Genomic DNA, 18,600 nt, shown 5'->3' with positions numbered 1-18,600 from the left:
AAGAAAGAAAGAAAGAAAGAAAGAAAGAAAGAAAGAAAGAAGCCATGAAAGAGAAAGGTCCATGGGGGCTGTACAGTGTCTCTTTTCCAAATATTTTAACTCACACATCTTTAGAAAATTTAAGAGGTTATGTAGTACAGTTATGATGCTTATAATGTGTGGAGAATCATACAGGTGAGCTATGTCCCTGCGTTTTTAAAAGTTCTTTTATAAAGAAATTTGTTTTTTTAAAAATCTCTTCTAACCTTCCCTTCTTCATTCATCATTTAGTTCTGCTGCAGCTCCCTTGGACAGTGCTGTGTCTTCTGCAATGTTCCTACTTTGCTCCTATGGTTCTAGTGCTCATGTTTGCTCAACCCACACGGCCTCCTGACTAGTTTCTTTGCCTGGAGTCTCATTCCCATCCTCAGTTATTCTATCCTCTATCAAGGTCATTTTCTTAAAACACAACTTCTTTTTTTTTTTTAAAGTTTATTTATTTATTTTGAGGAGAGAGAGAGAGAGAGAGAGAGAGAGAGAAAGCACACATCAGGGAGGGGCAGAGAGAGAGGGAGACAGAGAATCCGAAGTAGGCTCTGCACTGTCAATGCAGAGCCCGACCTGGGACTTGATCTCATGAACAGTGAGATCATGACACAGGCTGAAATCAAGAGTCAGATTCTCAACCGACTGAGCCACTCAGGTGTCCTGCAAAACACAACTTCTTGATGTCACTTCTGCTCAAAAACCTTTGCAACTCCTCTTTGCTTTTCTGCAAGCTAAATTCTTTGTTGAGATATTCAACATATTCTACAAACCAAATCCAATTTGCATTTTCAGTGTCTTAAAGTTGTTTCTCTATTTTGGACTGATTTCCTCCAGTCACATTGGTCTGCTCTTGTCCTCTGGCTCTCCCATTTCCCTCCTTCATCCTTCATGTCACGATGCTCTTCCCCCTTTCCTGTGCTATTCCCAGGCTATCTAGTCCAGAGTAAAACCTCAGCCTCCCCTTGTGAAGACAGTCACAGTCCCAAGGAATCATTCCTTCTTTGGATTTCCTTAAGCTCAAGGAAAGAGTCTCATGGGGAAAGATCCCCGCAGCTCTTCTCTGAGTGCCAAGCATTAAAAAAAGAGGAGTGCTCAAATTCATGGCAGAGTAGTAATATTAATGGAAAATTCAGCTTAAATATAAATTTATTGACTGAAGAAATCACATGATTACTATACAAGGGCAAAGTCAGATGATGATCTACAAGAGCCCTCCACCCTATGCAGGTGTTTACAACAGCTTGACTTCCTTCTACAACCATGAGAAAAGTAAGCACTAATTGTCGGGTGCCTTTTCTTTTTAAGTTTGTTTTCTGCCCTCAGCTGGCATACATTCTGCATGATGGAAAGATTCTGGAGGGCCTCTGAGACTTATTTTTGAAGTTCTCTCAAACCCTTGATGCATAACTTTTCTCTGAAAGGCTGAAGAATGGGTGAGTAGATCAGCCATCATCTGTTTAAGGAAAAGGAAATTCCAAAAGTTAAGTGATATTGTTTTCCCTCCTCCACACTCAGGGGGACCGCATTCACCAACCCAGTCCCCCCATCTTGAATCTTTTGTGACACCAAAGCCCTTCTGCTTCTCGAAAACAAGGTGCCCTCACTCAACACTTTTCTCATCCAACCTAAATCAAACTAGCTGGCTGATGTGTCCTTTGGTGTGGTTGGATGGGCTTCTATTTACCTGTCCTTCTGCCATGTCTTCCCTTTCCCAGACTTCATTGAAAAGATTTCTGGTTTCTTTCTAAGAGAAAGAGGAGCCTTCGCTCACTCAGTCACCAAATACTTATGCCGACCTGTTGGCCAGGCACCGTGCACAATGCAAGAGAGAGGATGGTGAGTAAGATAAGCAGGGTCTCTGCCCATCTTACACTGACATTCTGGTGGGGGAAATACACACATCAGAAAATTAGCCTTAAAGTAAACACAGCAAATGTTGGAAAGGGCTTGACCTGAAACAGAGTACTAATATAGAGATATAATGGGGAAGGTGAGAACTGTGTAAGGGAAGAGTATGTGCTCATTTTAGACAGACTCAGGGCAGGCCTCACTTATATAAGAGCCATTAGGTTGAAGCCTGAAGGATAGGAGGAAAATAGATTTCAGGTTGGAGGCCACAGCTTATCCGAAGTCTTGGCAGGAAGGAGCTTAACCAGTGTGGCTATAACACCATAAGGAGGGCTGAGTGGTATATGATGATGTTGGGAGGGAAGCAGGGCCAGATCACACAGGTCTTACAGGCTGGGAGAAGGAGGTTGGATTGTATTCTCCGAACCTTGGGAGTAGGATTCCCAGATAAAATACAGAACACCCAGTGAAATTTGAATTTCGGATAAATAACAAATTACTTTTGAGCTTAAGTATGTTCCAAATATTGCACATAACATGCTTATACTAAAAGTGTATTCATTGTTTATTTGAAATTCAAATTTAACTTGGCATTCTGTTCTCCATTTTGTTTTTTGCTAAGTCTGATAACCCTAACTGAGAGGCCACTGAAAGGTTTTCAGTAGGCAAGGGGTGTGACCCAATTTGTATCTTAAAAAGATCCCTTTGGCTATTGTTTCTTGGAGAATGATTTGGAGGGTGGCAAGAATTAAGTGAAGGTGGAAGTTCAGGGAGACTAGTTAGGCTACCATAGCTTCCTGGAGGAGGGATAGTAGCAGTCTGGCCCTAGAAGACCAGTGCTTCTCAAACTTTAGTGTGCAAAGGAACCATCTAAGGATGTTTTTAAAGTGGGTACTTCATTCGGAAGATCTGGGGTGGGATCTGAGATATTGCATTTCTAGTTTGCAGGTGGTGCTGACCTTGCTGGTTCCCAGACCAAAGGTCAGCAAACTACGGCTCATCAGCCAAATCTGGCCTGCTGCCTATATTTGTCAGTAAAGTTTTATTGAAACAGCCATGTCCATTTGTTTCCATTTTATCTGTGGCTGCTTGTTGGATTCATGCTATGATAGAGGGTTTAGTAGTTGCAACGGAGAGGGTATAGCCCACAAAATCTAAAAACATGTATGGCCTGGCCTTTCCCTAAAAAGTTCACTAACCCCTGCCCTAGATCACACTTTGCTACTGCAAGAGTCTAGAGTCGGGTGATTACCATGAAGACAGAGAGCCGTGGACAGATTTAAGATTCATTTGAGAGCACTGAGCATGGTCTACACTGGTTCATTAAGCACTCCCTTCTTCTGATGTGAGCCTAGGTGCCCTGAACTGCATAAAGATGCATAATCTTTCAACGTAAGCTGTTGTGACAGTTGAGAACTTGGCTAATCAATGTTGACTCATCTTAGAAATATTTACTCAGTGCATTCTAATCTCAAAGGATTCTATGTGGCATACATTTAAACATATATAGAATCCATCTATGCACACATAAATGCAAGTAAAAAGATACCATGAAATAGCACCTGGTAAGCCGGAAGGATCATTTGTCACACGAGCAAAAAACAAGCTGACTCCTGCTTGTCCTTGGTGCCGGCTGGTTTTCCATCTCTCCTACCCGAACTTCCATAATCCCTACTTTCTCATGGGGAGGGGTGGGTCTTTGTAGTAATTCTGGGAGGGGATACTGAGGCACAGCACTATCACCCCTCCTACTGATTCCACCCCTAGTAAGAAACTTTGCCCATCCTCCTCTCTATTTTTTGAAGGAACAGAGTATCTGGTGCTCACCTAAGAGGGAGATTACTTTAAAATGAAAAAGAAGGGGCGCCTGGGTGGCTCAGTCAGTTAAGCGTCCGACTTCGGCTCAGGTCATGATCTTGCAGTCTGTGGGTTCAACCCCCGCGTCGGGCTCTGTGCTGACAGCTCAGAGCCTGGAGCCTGTTTCAGATTCTGTGTCTCCTTCTTTCTCTGACCCTCCCCTGTTCATGCTCTCTCTCTCTCTCTCTCTCTCTCTCTCTGTCTCAAAAATAAATAAATGTTAAAAAAAATTGAAAAAAAAATAAAATGAAAAAGAAGATGACTTTAGAAAGCAGGAGAGAAAAGTCACAGTTTTATGCACAACATTTTCTTGGTATTCATTTGGGATTCTTTTTTTTTTTTTTTCCAACTTTTTTTTTTATTTATTTTTGGGACAGAGAGAGACAGAGCATGAACGGGGGAGGGGCAGAGAGAGAGGGAGACACAGAATCGGAAACAGGCTCCAGGCTCCGAGCCATCAGCCCAGAGCCCGACACGGGGCTCGAATTCCCGGACCGCGAGATCGTGACCTGGCTGAAGCCGGACGCTTAACCGACTGCGCCACCCAGGCGCCCCCATTTGGGATTCTTAGAATTGCTACTTTGACAGACCCCCATGGTAATTCCCCAAGGCAAGATGCTTGTGTAACGTCGCACAAGGCACGGTATTTCTCTTGTGTCGTAACACCTGTAAGGCAATGTCCTACAACAAAGTACTAAAATGACTTCTCATTTATTTTTTTTTTTCAACGTTTATTTATTTTTGGGACAGAGAGAGACAGAGCATGAACGGGGGAGGGGCAGAGAGAGAGGGAGACACAGAATCGGAAACAGGCTCCAGGCTCTGAGCTGTCAGCCCAGAGCCTGACGCGGGGCTGGAACTCACGGACCGCGAGATCGTGACCTGGCTGAAGTCGGACGCTTAACCGACTGCGCCACCCAGGCGCCCCATGACTTCTCATTTAAAGGCCACTCCACAGTTGTGAAAAGTTGTGAATTTCTGGAAATTGCTTGGAGCATTTTAGCTTTCCAGGATGTTATTTCAGGCACTGATGTAGTAAGGCCATCAAATGGTGGCCTAGTGATGCATTAACATCAACAAGTTAATTCCAATTTCTGTGCAACATAATCTCCCTCTAGATAGTCGTGTCACACTTGGATGGCTACTATGCTATCTTCAGAGTAGAGGGAAGTAAGCTGGTTTGGAGTTAGAGTCCCTGTAGCTCTCTAATGTTCCCAATGTTATTAAACACATTTTTATTAAATGTGCCTGCTATTCCTTTTCCCCATCCAGACATTGCATAACAAACAGTAACAACCACCAAAATGAGAGATTAAACTTGTGTAAGAGACTGATCCATTTTATTCGGAAGGCTGAAGTTGTTCAGGGAAAATGAATACAAGATATGTCAGGCAGCAGCCGCTGCCTGCTTTTCAGAGCAAAACTCGAGTCTCAGGTCACATTTCCACAAAGGACATCCATTCCACAAAGGAAACAACTCTTCCTTCCAATGTATGTATTTATGTCAGAATCCAAACAGATTTTCACTTAATTATTAAGCATTGGCATGTTTGGAACTCCAAGTTCAAAGTGGCGGTGTCTGACCCATGATCTAATGGATTACATTCTTTTGCATGGGAGGAAAAAGGCATGGGGCTGGAAAATGTGCTCTCTAGAAACCTTTCTTTTATTCCCTCCTTAAATTTTAAACATTTTGGCAAACCCGTTTAAATGTCTTACTGCAATGCCGAGATGCTGAGGCATAGATGAGACAAAAAGCAGCCGAATAAAGGAAAAAGCTTCCTTTTCAGGAGGGACCGGCAAGAGGAGAAAAGGAAGCAGGCGGGAGTGCCCAGGGATTTATTTTGTAATAGGAGGTTGTCTGAAATAAGATTGGAAGGAAGGTTGGAGATCTGGTGGGCATCAGGTCCTGGAAGCATTATAAAAAGAGTGTTTTATAAGGGAGAAATCATTAAAAGGATTCACACATCCATTTGCATGAATTAGCAAACCCGGGAGAGTGTCTGAAATGCATTGCAAGTGCTGACCTGAAATGAAGGTCACTGATTTCCCCATGACATCAGTGCTTAGGGAGCAGAGTTACATTAACAAACCTTTCCAGCCAGTGTTGAAAGATCATTGCCTCCAATTATCTGCATCTCGCCCATGGACTGGTCGTTCTAAAAAAAAGGGAAGATAATATTTCACTGTACAAGAAAAACCTTTACAGCACATTTCCCCCCGCCGTCTACCCAGCTAGCGGCTAGACTGCGCCTTACAAATACAGCACAAATAGCTGGTCCAGATTCCTGGTTGCCCGTGGTTACCGAGAGCCACTCTCCTGCTACTGTGCTGGGGACAAAGCATTCTAATGGTTCGGGGAGGGGACAGACTGTGTGGAGAGGGGATGATAAAAGGAGTGGAGAGAAAACAAATAAACCTAATTTTGGAATACAAAAATGATGGAAGGTGCTTGAGCCTATGCTGAGGCAGATGGAATTGGCGAAGGCAGTCATGCTCCCGGACCTCCCTGGGCCGAGGGGGCTACGGGATCCCCAGAAGTGGGCCGCACATTTGTCTGCTGTGCCAACAAGTCCCAGTCCCAGCCCTCAGCGGGGAGCAATCAGACAGTGGCTGAGCAATCAGTTGAGGCCTCCTCTCCTCCTACCACACAGATCCAGCCTCTCTGCTGACGTTGAGGGCAATTCTAACAGCTCACAGATCAAGAACTATTGCATTTAGACCTTCACACATGAATGAAGAAGCCTCAGGAAATTTCTACAGTCCCAGGAATATGTTTAGGAGACTTTCACTCCAATTCCTTCAGAGGTTATGAGTATTCACTTTCATGAGATTTATATATATATCACACATTGTCCTGTGCTACTTAAACCTCTCTCTCTCTCTCTCTCTCTCACACACACACACACACACTAAACTAAATACGGATTGTTACAGAGTGCATATCACAACCAAATAATACAGAGGCCAAACAGGAAATAGAGCAGGCCGCTTGTTTTCTGGCCTCACTGCAAAAACACCCTACAGACAGTGGCTTCATGACCAAGCAAGAATGCTGTAATGTTGCAATCCTTTCCAACAGCAATCTAAGGGAGAAGACGATGGTGCAGGTACCTTGTGCATGATGTGCCGAACCAGGAAACATCTCAGGTCGCTGCTGTGAACCGTTGTGGCTTTTGCCAGTTCAGGGTTTTCCTCCCTTATTCTGCCTCTTTCACGGAGGGTGGGGGGCATCATTCATTCCTTATGGCTCAGGTGGGGCTAGGCCTTTCCTATGTAAACCAGCTATGCCTGGTGCTACATGCCAGCTACCGAAGCCAATTCTGTTCCCTTAGGAATTTTCTTGGGTTGGTTTGAATTGGATTCTGTCACTTGCAACAGAGTCTCTATCTAGGCATTGACATCGGTCATCTGGGAAGGGGCAAAGCAGCCAAATAACCAATATAACAGTTTTACCAATGAAACAGGTTTGTCTTTTCACCTTACTGCTCAAGAGGGGGGAAAATAACCTTAGAATGTTTTTACTTCCACTCGGTAAAGCATTCACTCTGTACTGCAAAGAAGTAAAGAGGAAGCCCACCAAGTAGATAAATCCAATAATTTTCTTCTTATGGGAACTGATCTCAAAAGGAGAAAGTCAAAGAACATCCAGAATTTACTGATCTTCTGCTGGTTTCGAACAGGCATATATAATCATGTATTCATAAGCAGTCACGCAGTAGGTTAGGAACTTGTCAAAAATGTCAAAGGAGGGGCATCTGGGTGGCTCAGTCGGTTGAGCGCCCGACTTCAGCTCGGGTCATGATCTCGCGGTCCGTGAGTTCGAGCCCCGCGTCGGGCTCTGTGCTGACAGCTTAGAGCCTGGAGCCTGCTTCGGATTCTGTGTCTCCCTCTCTCTCTGCCCCTCTCCCACTCACGCTCTGTCTCTCTCTCCATCTCTCTCAAAAATGAATAAACATTACAAAAACAATTAAAAGAATGTCAAAGGAGAAGATTCTCTTGCCACTTCTAGAGGTGCTGAGATATAGGAGTAAAGGTAGGCGGAATTTCTGCATAACAGACTCAAATATGTTGTTAATAGCATCAGGAAAAATAAAAATTTCTGTATCCCTAGGGGACTGAGATATGCAGAACTGGACCCAACTACTAAACCACAAAGTTTAATGTAACAAATGAGATTTACACTCTGCCAGATTGGAGCAAACTTCATAATAATTCTACTATTATCATCTTCATTCTATTGATTAAAAACAAAACCCCCACAATATATCAGAAAGCTAAATACTATGCTACAAGTCACATATTCAGCATGTTGCCAAGAAAATCTTATTTCAGATTGATGTACTTTTTATTTTAATTTCAGAAGGCCTTAATTAGAGTCCACGTTTATAACATGTTTTTATTATTAGATCTATCCTTAACTCATCTGGAACTTAGGTCTTCCAAGTATGTGTATAGTCAATTGTCCCAATAGCACTTATGAAATTGTTTTTCCCCAACTGGTTGGAATGTCATTTTTATCATATCCTTCATTCTCCTATGTGAGGGTCAGTTTCTATGCTCTTCTGTTTCATTAGCCTAAAATGTCCATTTTAACATCTAAACCATACTTTTAAATTATTATGGCTTTTTATTATGTTTTGATACGTGGTAAAGAAAGATTCATTTTTGCGTTCTTTTTTTTTTTTTTTTAATTTTTTTTTCAACGTTTATTTATTTTTGGGACAGAGAGAGACAGAGCATGAACGGGGGAGGGGCAGAGAGAGAGGGAGACACAGAATCGGAAACAGGCTCCAGGCTCTGAGCCATCAGTGCAGAGCCCGACGCGGGGCTCGAACTCCCGGACCGCGAGATCGTGACCTGGCTAAAGTCGGACGCTTAACCGACTGCGCCACCCAGGCGCCCCATTTTTGCGTTCTTTTAAAAAAAAATTGTCTTGGCCACTTTTTTTTTTTTTTTGTCTCAGCTACTTTAGTACTTTTATTTTTTTAATTTTCGAAAAATGTTTATTCATTTTTGAGAGAGAGAGAAAGCGTGCGGGGAAGGGGCAAAGAGAGTGGTACACAGAATCCAAAGCAGGCTCCAGGCTCTGGGCTGTCAGCACAGAGCCTGACACGGGGCTCGAAACCACGAGCCGTGAGATCATGACCGGAGTCGAAGTTGATGCCTAACTGACTGAGCCACCCAGATGCCCCTGTACCTTTATTTATTTGCCTATCTGCTGGGCTGTTATGAAGATCAAATGAATTAATAAAAACTGAACATTTAGAACAGAGCCCGGCTCAGTAAATGCTGGATGCGATTCATTTTCCTCCCTCCCTCCCTCCCTCCCCCTCCTTCTTTCCCAGGAAATGGTCACTCCTCAGTCCTCTCTGGTACACTGGAGTCTGGAGCTCTCCTGTTTTAATGACTCCAGCAAAGAAGGCTTTTGTGTCTTGCTGGGATGAAGAAGGCAGCCTAGAGGACCATCCTCTCCATTCATAAGCTCCCCAGCACCCTGCTGCTTGTAGGGCATTCCTTCTTCACTCCATCTTCTAAGAACCTAGCTACTAACTTGTAAGCCTTTCAAGAATTCTGTGGCATGAATCTTGTACTTCTCATTGACAATTCCCTCTATAGGCATTTGGATTTTCACTTTCACTCTTCAGCTGAGTCAGTGCCCTTTCTTAATCAGTTTTGCCTCCTAAAAACCACTGACATCTCTTGCCTACTGAGGTTTTCTCCCCCTTTCTTTGTCCTTGTGGGGAAATACTTCATTCATTTCTTTACTGGAATTTTGGTGGGGTTTCAGGAAGGAATAGAGCTAATTGTATGCATCTAATCCACTGTGTTTAACCATGATATTTTTCTAGCAGTTCAAAAGCATCCTTATATTCCCAGGATTGATGTACTTTTTAAAAATGTCATTGGTTTTGATTTCATAATATTTTATTTGGGATTATTAATCTTATCTTCATAAGATTGGCTTATAGTTTTGTTTTTCTTTTTCTTTCCTTTTTTTCTTTTTTTACTGTTTATTTTTGAGAGTGAGAGAGAGCACAAGCGGGTGAGGGGCAGAGAGAGAGAGACACAGAATTCAAGCCAGTCTCCAGGCTCTGAGCTGTCAGCACAAGAGTCCAACGGGGGTTTGAACCCACGAACCGCGAGATCATGACCCGAGCCCAAGCTGGAGCTTAACCAACTGAGCCACCCAGGCACCCCAAGATTGGTTTATAGTTTTAAGGCAAATTTATACTAGCCTCATATAATGCACTGGGTGGTTCTTTATCTTTTGTCTATGCTCTAGTAAAGTTTGTATACCAATGGATTGGTTTGTTTTGCTGAGGTTCTGTAGAGCTCAGTGTAGGTATTATTTAATCCCCAACTTACAAACAGGGAATCTGAGCACTGAGTGTTTAGGTAACTTGCCCGAGAGGAGCTGCTAATAGGTAAAGGGACCCAGTTCAATCCTAGATTGCCTGGCTCCATATTACTCTGGTGTAACCTATCCCTGCCCCATACCCCCAGTATCCCTAGAAGAGAGAAGCACATAATTGGTCTTTGAGAGGAACCTGAGAAGGGGTGGGTCCCGCTTATACTAGTGAAGTGAAATATATAAGCTGACATGGCCAAGGGAAGCCGACATCTTGGTAAAAATGCCAGCAGCGGTTACATACCTTTAAAGAGCCAAGGAAATCTCTGACATTTAGTCCAGGGTTCCTTGGAAGAAATATTCTGGAAATCAGCTTGGCCTGATCTCCAGGCACAAGAGCACACCCACACAGCCCTGCAGGTGTGGCGATTCTTCGTGCCACAATGCCAATGGAGACTTGGCGCTGCTTAGATAACCTTTAGAAAAAAAGCATTACTGAAGAATAAATATACTGAATTCCTGCCCTTTTGAGGAACAGGAAGCGGAAAAGTAAGGAAAATAAATAAACAAAAGAACCACTCTCTAAACCATTCATTTCCAAAGTCAGAGACACTTGCTTCAAATTCTGTGCAGACAAAAGCTTTCTCAATATTCTCAGCTGCCATCAATCCCTTAACTTTGCTTTCCCCCGGTATTAGCCTGATCTTTCCTCTCAGCTCTTCTGTGCCCTATATTAAATGGATTGAGATGCAAAACAAAAAGCAGAAATAGTTCATTATAAGGAGTTTTAGCGACCAAACTGGAAAGTTTCTTATTAAAATGGTGCAAACCACTAAAAAAAACTTTTTTAAGTTTATTTATTTAAGAGAGTGTGTGCATGCACGTGTACATGAGCAGGGGAGGGGCGGGGCGTGGGGAGAGTGGGAATCTCAAACAGGTCCCACGCTGACAACGCAGAGCCAGACATGGGGTTTTGATCCCCTGATCTCCCTGATGTGAGATTATGACCTGAGCCAAAATCAAGAGCAGGATGTTCAACCAACTGAGCCACCCAAATGCCCTTATTTATTTGTTTGTTTGTTTGTTTATTTATTTATAGCAAGCCAGAGAAGGGCAGAGAGAGAGGGAGAGAGAAATCCCAAGCAGGCTCTGTGCCGTCAACACAGAGCCTGAGGCAGATCTCAAACTCACCAACTGTGAAATCATGACCTGAACCCAAACCCAGAGCCATTGGCTTAACCAACAGAGCCACCCAGAAGCCCCCTGATGTTTTTTTTTCAAGCTCTAACATTTGATGCCAAGTCAGAGAACGAGGGCAGGTGAATTTCTTTCAGTATCCCCAGTTTTCTCTTCAACCAGCAGTTGATGTAGGACAGGGCTCTTAACTGGGCCCTTCAGTCCTTTAAGCTGCCTGTGTCAGCGTGGAGGGGGCAGTGGGGTGATAGCCTGTGTGGCTTCTGTGCCCCTTGGTTCAAGCAGAGCAATTCCACTTGTCCCTCTTATATCGACTGGATTCCAAGAAAGATGGTGCCGGCAAAAAAGTTTGAAAACCATCATGTTAAGGTTTTCTCCTTTGAAATGGACTTATGTTTTGGTTTTCTGTCCATTTAAATATCCATCTGCTTCTGACATCGTTTGTTTAGTAACTCATTCTTACAACCTACGGGGGGTGTGCTGTGGAAAGTTGAATGTGGAGATTAAGTGACCAGGCACCCGGGGTCCCCAGGTCCCCTTAAGGACCAGACTGCCTGGGTTCTGGTCAAAGCTCCACCTTCCATTAGTTGTGTGACCTTGAGGAAGTTACTTAACCTCTCAGTGCCTCAACTTCCCTATCTATAAAAAGGGTATATTAATAGTTCCTACCTCTTAGGATTATTGGAGGACTAAATGAAATCATGTGCTTTAAGCACTTAGAAAAGTGCCTGGAATGTAATAATTAGCAGTACATAAAGTAAGCCCTGTATTCTCCTAAGAAACTTGCAAGGCTCCCTGGTGTCCTAACACTGACTTTGTGATGTATTCTTTGCTCGGTTCACTCAGCACATTACTACGCCATACATTCTGTGGTTAGCGTTCATGAGGCTGACCGCTGCCCATGAGGCCTGTGTGTAAGGAAGACTCATGTCCTTGCACTGCTAGTCTGTATCACGACTGGAGCTTTGCTTTAAAAACGACCTCATAATGCGCTTTCCTTTGGGATTTCTCGGTGACCTCCCAGCTCCCACCCTGGAGGGTCTGAAGCTTTACAGTGGACTGTTTGGTGGGCATAGTTTCTATCATTCTACTTTCCTGTTTTCATCCTTCTTCCCGCTAGGTAGAAGCCACTTGGAGATTGTGCTTGGACCCACTTAGCTCTCATTAGATCCTTGAGGGAGCCATTTACAGTCAGTAGAGCAAGGGGTTGTTAACCTTGAAACTGCTTTACAAGATGGCAGCAGCGGATCTGTGGCAGAACATGAGAATGGATGTCTGGATTCCTGATCTCTTTCTAGACCTGGATGCATTTTTATCTTGGGGGGGGTGTCATGAGATAGCCCAATGCCTTCCTATAAATCCACCATTTTAGCTTAAAGTCATCTAAAATTGATTTACAGACTACTTGTAAACAAGAGAACCTCAACTAAGAGATCATGCTAATTTACAGGAAAAGTCCCTATTTGCAAATTTTGATAAATATTATTGGTGATAAATTACTTGTGACGCACCTCATCGTTACTAATAAACAGTGCTATGCTACACTGAGACCTCAGGAGTTTCCGGCACACAATCTACTGTTTAATCCTCCATATCTTAGCTCGTGGTTGCTCACACCATACTTTTCCATCTTTTTTCACGTGGGCAACTCGTACTCTTTCATCAAGACTCAGTTCGGGCACCATCTCTTCCAGGAAGTTTTCCTCGAGTTCCCTGGACTTTATATGTGTCCCAATAACACCCTACACAGATCTGCATGTTAATAGACCATGTCCAGCTGGATTTTTTTGTGAACGTAGTAATTGCCAATGGAGTGAAAACCCCTTCAGCATTGCAGTCTTATTTTCATCTTAATTGAACCCTCTGGTGCTAGCACATTGTGGCATCTAGTGTTTGTGGAGCCATAACTGATGCATCTGAGTACATGTGTTAGCCCGACGTGGGGCTTGAGCCCATAAACCGTGAGATCATGACCTGCGCCCAAATCAAGAGTCAGGTGCCTAACCCAGGCACCCTATGTTAGCCACCCAGGCGCCCTGTGTTAGCTATATATATATATATATATATATATATATATATATATATATATAATTTTTTATTGTTTGTTTATCTTTGAGAGATAGAGAGAGATAGAGCATGAGTGGGGGAGGAGAAGAGATTGAGGGAGACACAGAATCTGAAGTAGGCTCCAGGCTCTGAGCTGTCAGCACAGAGCCTGATGTGGGGCTCGAACTCACGGACCGTGAGATCATGACCTAAGCTGAAGTTGGATGCTTAACCGACTGAGCCACCCAGGAGCCCTGATTTTTAATACTTCTTCTCCTACCCACTTAGAAAAGTGTTCTCAGGTAAGCACATCATTTCTATTCCTTTAAGTTCTTTCTCCGGCTGTCCAGAAGCCTAGAGGAACTTATTACTTAATGGGAGTCAGAGAAAAATGAAAACTATAAGCAAACACATGAGAAAATAGCTGTAAAGCTCAACTGAGAAGGACTTAGATAAGGTTGACTTGAGTAACTTAGAAGACAGAAAGACTGGAAAAATATAGACCTTTCCCCCATTATGTTCGGTTCGCACCCAAATTATATTTTCTTTATTTTCATGCTTTTTTATCCCAGTTCCCAGTCTCCTCAATATTTTTACAAACCTAAATGCAAACATCCATGCAAATTCTGAATACTCAAAATATGAAAATCTGATTTATTAAGATATTTTAATGTCAGGAATTCATTTCATAATTAGTAAAAGATCTATTTGAAAGCCAAACTAGTATTTTAGCCAGGAAAAAAGTATATAGGTTAGGATGTACAATTTCACTCATTTGAAAGTACACATGTATTTCGCACTTGCTGAATTTCGTGTGTCTAACTTTGCAAACATGATGTGACTTTATTCGAAGACAAAATGGCTTTCTGTTTAATGACAATGATTTATTACTCTATTGTGATCGGTATTCTACTCCACCCAGTCTCTAAGAGGGGTACTGGTTAGCTAAGAGTAATCTCCACCCGACAGAGAAAGGCTCTTTTCTTTATGAGAAATAAAGGGGCGCTGGGTTAGAAGAAGGGACACAATCATGTGAAGAATCTATAGGCTGGTAGGAATAATGAGGGGTCATCAGAAAAAAAAAAAAGAAGAAGAAGAAGAAAGAAAGAAAAAAGGAGGAGGGAGAAAAAAATGGACCTTTATTTTAATTTAGTTATAAGAGACCCCAGGAAAGGAGGAAACCGTTTAAAAATGGATTCTGAACGTGAACTCTGTTTGAAACCTTGAAGCAGGATATCCTTCTGTTTTGAATCCTGGTATGGACTGTTGTTTTGGTTTAAGTTTTGTTTTTACATTTTGGGTCAGACGGACACGCCGGTGGAGGCTCTTGAAACATCTGAGTGACCCTGAAAGACTTCAGTAAAATCTTTGTTTTAAAATGGGGACACTCATATCCCCGGTGGTGACTATTACTCAGAAGACCATTTTCTCCGTATAATTTTTTTCTCCTAAGTAACCCAGGGAAGATTTATAATTATATCTTAACACACACACACACACACACACACACACACACACACACCAATTGACAACAGTTGTTCAACAGTAATGAAATCTTAAACCAGCTCTCACGAACTGGTTTTAAGATTGCCAGGAGAAGGAACGGTGAACAGGAAGGACCAAGGGAGAGAACTGGCAGCAGATAGCATGCCAGAGAAACCTCCAGAACACACACCACTTTTTGGCATTAGGCTGGAGCTATCTTTTTTCCCATCCAATTGTACTCTGGGTCCAAAAAGTTCTGCTATCTTGTGTCACTTCTCAGCTCAAAATATTTCTGAAAATTCCCAGGCCTGCAAAATGAAGTCTGATTTTGTCTTCTTCTTCGTCTTTTTTTGCCACCCTCAGAGCCAGGCAAGAGGGGCTCTGCCTATCCACAAACACCAAAACACAAAGACATTTGATTTTTTTTTCTTTTTGGTCTTATAAGGAAGTTTTTTTGACAATTCTCTAACAGTTTGAGCTATGAGAATTATGTAACAGGGACACGTGTGCTGAGCTGGGCCCTGCCCCCTCCCCCCTTGCAGGGTCAAGTCTGTGCAGGGGAGGATGGTGGTAGAGAAAAACACAGCCTTATCTTGGGAAACCAGAAAAAGAGAGGCTGGTATTTTTTTCAAGTTGGCCACCCTAAAATCACCCAAAGCAGGTGTCTCAGAGGCCAAACTCCCCAGATAACCGTGTTCTCTCCTGCCTCTCTGCTCAGATGGGAGAGTCTTAGAGGCACCTGAATGAAGAGAAAGAGGCATGAGGGAGAAAAACCCAGCTGCCCCACTCCCTTAAGAAGAGCTTAAGTGGGTCAGTCTCATCTGGGTTTTTGGCAGGCTCAGTCACCACCCAGGAGCTGCGCCTGGGCCCAGTTTATGCCCTGCCCTGCCCTGCCCTGCAGACACATGACTCTGCTCAGGCTTGCAGGCTGCAGGGATGAGCCCAGCTCCTTTGGTCTCCAGCTCAGGTGATCTGGGTAGAAACATGAACCCGACCATGGACCAAGCTATAAAGTTTCAAAACCTTAAATATTTAGGGAAATAGTGCGTGGATCTGCATTTGCAATCTTGCCTTGGGTCCCATAAATATTAGAGGCAAGCCTGACTTTGAGAAGCATTTATTGAACATTTACTAAGTGCCAGGCACTACGCTAAGCGCATTATTTATATGGATCCTGACAAAATCCCATTAGGGATCTCTACCAACCAGCAACCATACCCTTGGTATTTACCCAAGGAGTTGAACATTTACGTCCACACAAAAACTTGCATCTGAGTGTTTATAGCAGTTTTATTCATAATTAGCAAAACTTGGAAGCAACTGAGATGTCCTTCAGCAGGTGAGAGGATAAATAAATGGTGGTAACACCCAGACAGTGGGTACCATTCAGTGCTAAAAAGAAATGAACTATCAAGCCACGGAAAGACATGGAGGGATGGTTAAGTGCATATTACTCATTAAGGGAAGATGGCAATCTGATGAGAGTGTATATACTGTAGTGGTATAGGTCCAACACGTGACATTCTGGGAAAGGCAAAACTATGGAGACAATAAAAGATCAGTGTTTGGGGCGCTTGGGTGGCTCAGTCAGTTGAGCATCTGACTCCTGATTTTGACTCAGTTAATGATCTCATGGTTCGTGGGATCAAGCCCTGCATCGGGCTCTGCACTGACAGCACGGAGCTTGTTTGGGATTCTCCCTCTCCCCTTCTCTCTCTCTCTGGCCCTCCCCCACTTGTGTGTGCACGTATGTGCTTTCTCTCTCTCTCTCTCTCTCTCTCTCTCAAAATCAATAAATAAACATTAAAAAAAATCAGTTTTCACCAGGGGTTGGTGGGGGAGGGACGAATAGGTGGAACACAGGTGATTTTTAGGGTAGTAAGAACACTCTAGGATATCCTAACAACGGATACATGTCATTACACATTTGTCCAAACACATGGTTATGATGCACCGATGTAAGTTCATCAGTTGTAACACGTCACACTCTGGTGTCGGATGTTGATAGTGGGGGAGGCTGTGGGCGTATGGGGTCAGGGGGTACATGGGAACTCTCGTGTACTTTCCCCTCAATTTTGATGGGAACCTAAAACTGCTTGCTCTAAAAAATAAAGTCCATTAAAAAACAATCCTATGAGGTAACAGGTGCTGTCATCACTCCAATTCAAGTAACTTGACTAAGTAACGTCGCCCAAGGTCCCACAGCTGGAAAGTGAGGGAGCTGAAAACAGGGTAACCCTCTGTCTTGCTCCAAAGCCTCCATGTAATCAACACATTCTACAGCTTTTCTGTCACATCTGATCAGAATCTACCTTTCTGTGTGACTTGGCACTACACTTCCTTTTGGCCAGTGTTTCGTAGGTGATGTGCTCTCGAATCCCCCGTGCGGACTGTTTACCCTGTGTGGACAGGGGCCTGAGAGCCTGTATTTCTAGCGACCTCCCAGGTGACGGCGATGGGGCAGGACCACAGGCCACAATCTGAGTCGTCGGGATGTCTGTTCCACCCTGCTAAGTCCAGCGCAACACCCTGCATTTTATCATTGTGTGCCTTATGGATGTTCCCTCCACCCAGAATTTCTTTCTGCCATGTCTCTGCTTGTCAGAATTATAACCTCCCTGCACATGGAGACTAAAATCTACTTGCATAATAAATCATCGTCTGATCCTCATCCTATCACCACCGTCAACCAGAATTGATTTCTCCTGCCAACGTGCTTCCTTTGCATTTAGCGCCAATGCTGCAGCCCTTGTTTCGTCCTTGTTTTACTGGCTACTTCTTGCTCGTTGTCTACGTATCTGTTCACTCCCGCTATTCTGAGAGCACCCTGAGGATAGGGACTTTAGAGCCTGCATCTGTGGTTCCTAACACTGAGCAGAGACTCGCATATGGAAGGGAACGTGATGTGATCCCCTTTTCTGTTAAGTGGGGACAATAACACCTACTAGTTTGGACTGTTGTGAGGTTTCAATGAAACATCATACGTAGAATGCTTTGCCCACACTAGGCCCCTGATAAATACTTATTGAATTGGACTTTCCTTTCCTGTTATCCATAAAAGGGAAGGGGGAGGGTGTGGGAGTGAATTAAGGACAAAGCCAGGCCTACCCTCAAGGTAGCTTAACTTTGATTCATGTGATTTTCCCACTCTATCAAGCTCTGCTTCACTTTGTTTTGCTTATGTGAGTAACTCTAAATTTATCAGTCATTCATGTAACTACAATTTATCAGCATTTACAGAAAAAAACCTGGAGTAGTATTTCCTGGTTCACATTTTCTGTACAAATCACTGATTAAGATTCAATTAGGGCTTACGATTAAAAGGAATAAATGTGTCCTTACATCTCAGTAAACTATAAGGTAATGTAACATCATGTATTTAATACACATCTCTAACCTAGTGGTATGCCTATGCAACTCAGAAGAGCCAAATTTACAATTAGGTAATGCTTTCCAGGTAACATGACCGCACAAGAAGAAATGAATGATTACCATCAGGCACAATGATTGCCTTAACCAGTCACTCACTGGGACTCCCTGGCAAGCCCTCGATTTCTCATTTACTTCATCTGGAAAATGGGGATACTACTACCTGCCTTACTTGCTTCTCAGAGTTCTCGCAAAGAGCAAACAGATTTTCCAATACATGCAAACACTCTGAACAATAGAGCAAACTTTTCATATGCGGAAATGTCTTAATATAATATCTTCAGCCATAATACAAAGCTAGAGGGGAAAAGGCAATTTATATAAAATACAAAGAAAGTGGAATACTTGGGGGGTGGCAAATG

The 18,600-nt window shown here is 43.2% G+C and overlaps 1 protein-coding gene across 2 annotated transcripts in view; it reads right to left on the bottom strand.

Moving 5' to 3' along the window:
• PRTFDC1 (phosphoribosyl transferase domain containing 1) overlaps positions 1-18,600 on the bottom strand; it is a 102,975-nt gene that overhangs the window by 13,541 nt on the left and 70,834 nt on the right. The window contains exon 4 of one of the 2 annotated variants that reach the window (XM_040451191.1): positions 5,826-5,891. The exons of the other annotated variant lie outside the window; for it this stretch is intronic. Coding sequence (XP_040307125.1) covers positions 5,826-5,891 — 66 coding nt within the window. The remainder of the gene's footprint in view (positions 1-5,825; positions 5,892-18,600) is intronic. 2 annotated transcript variants of the gene reach the window in all.

The sequence above is a fragment of the Herpailurus yagouaroundi genome, unplaced genomic scaffold, assembly GCF_014898765.1.
Source record: "Herpailurus yagouaroundi ecotype Mexico unplaced genomic scaffold, PumYag 203, whole genome shotgun sequence".
NCBI classification, from domain to species: Eukaryota; Metazoa; Chordata; class Mammalia; order Carnivora; family Felidae; genus Herpailurus; species Herpailurus yagouaroundi.
Note: the sequence above shows the minus strand (reverse complement) of the source record. Positions and strands in the feature narration are given on the sequence as shown.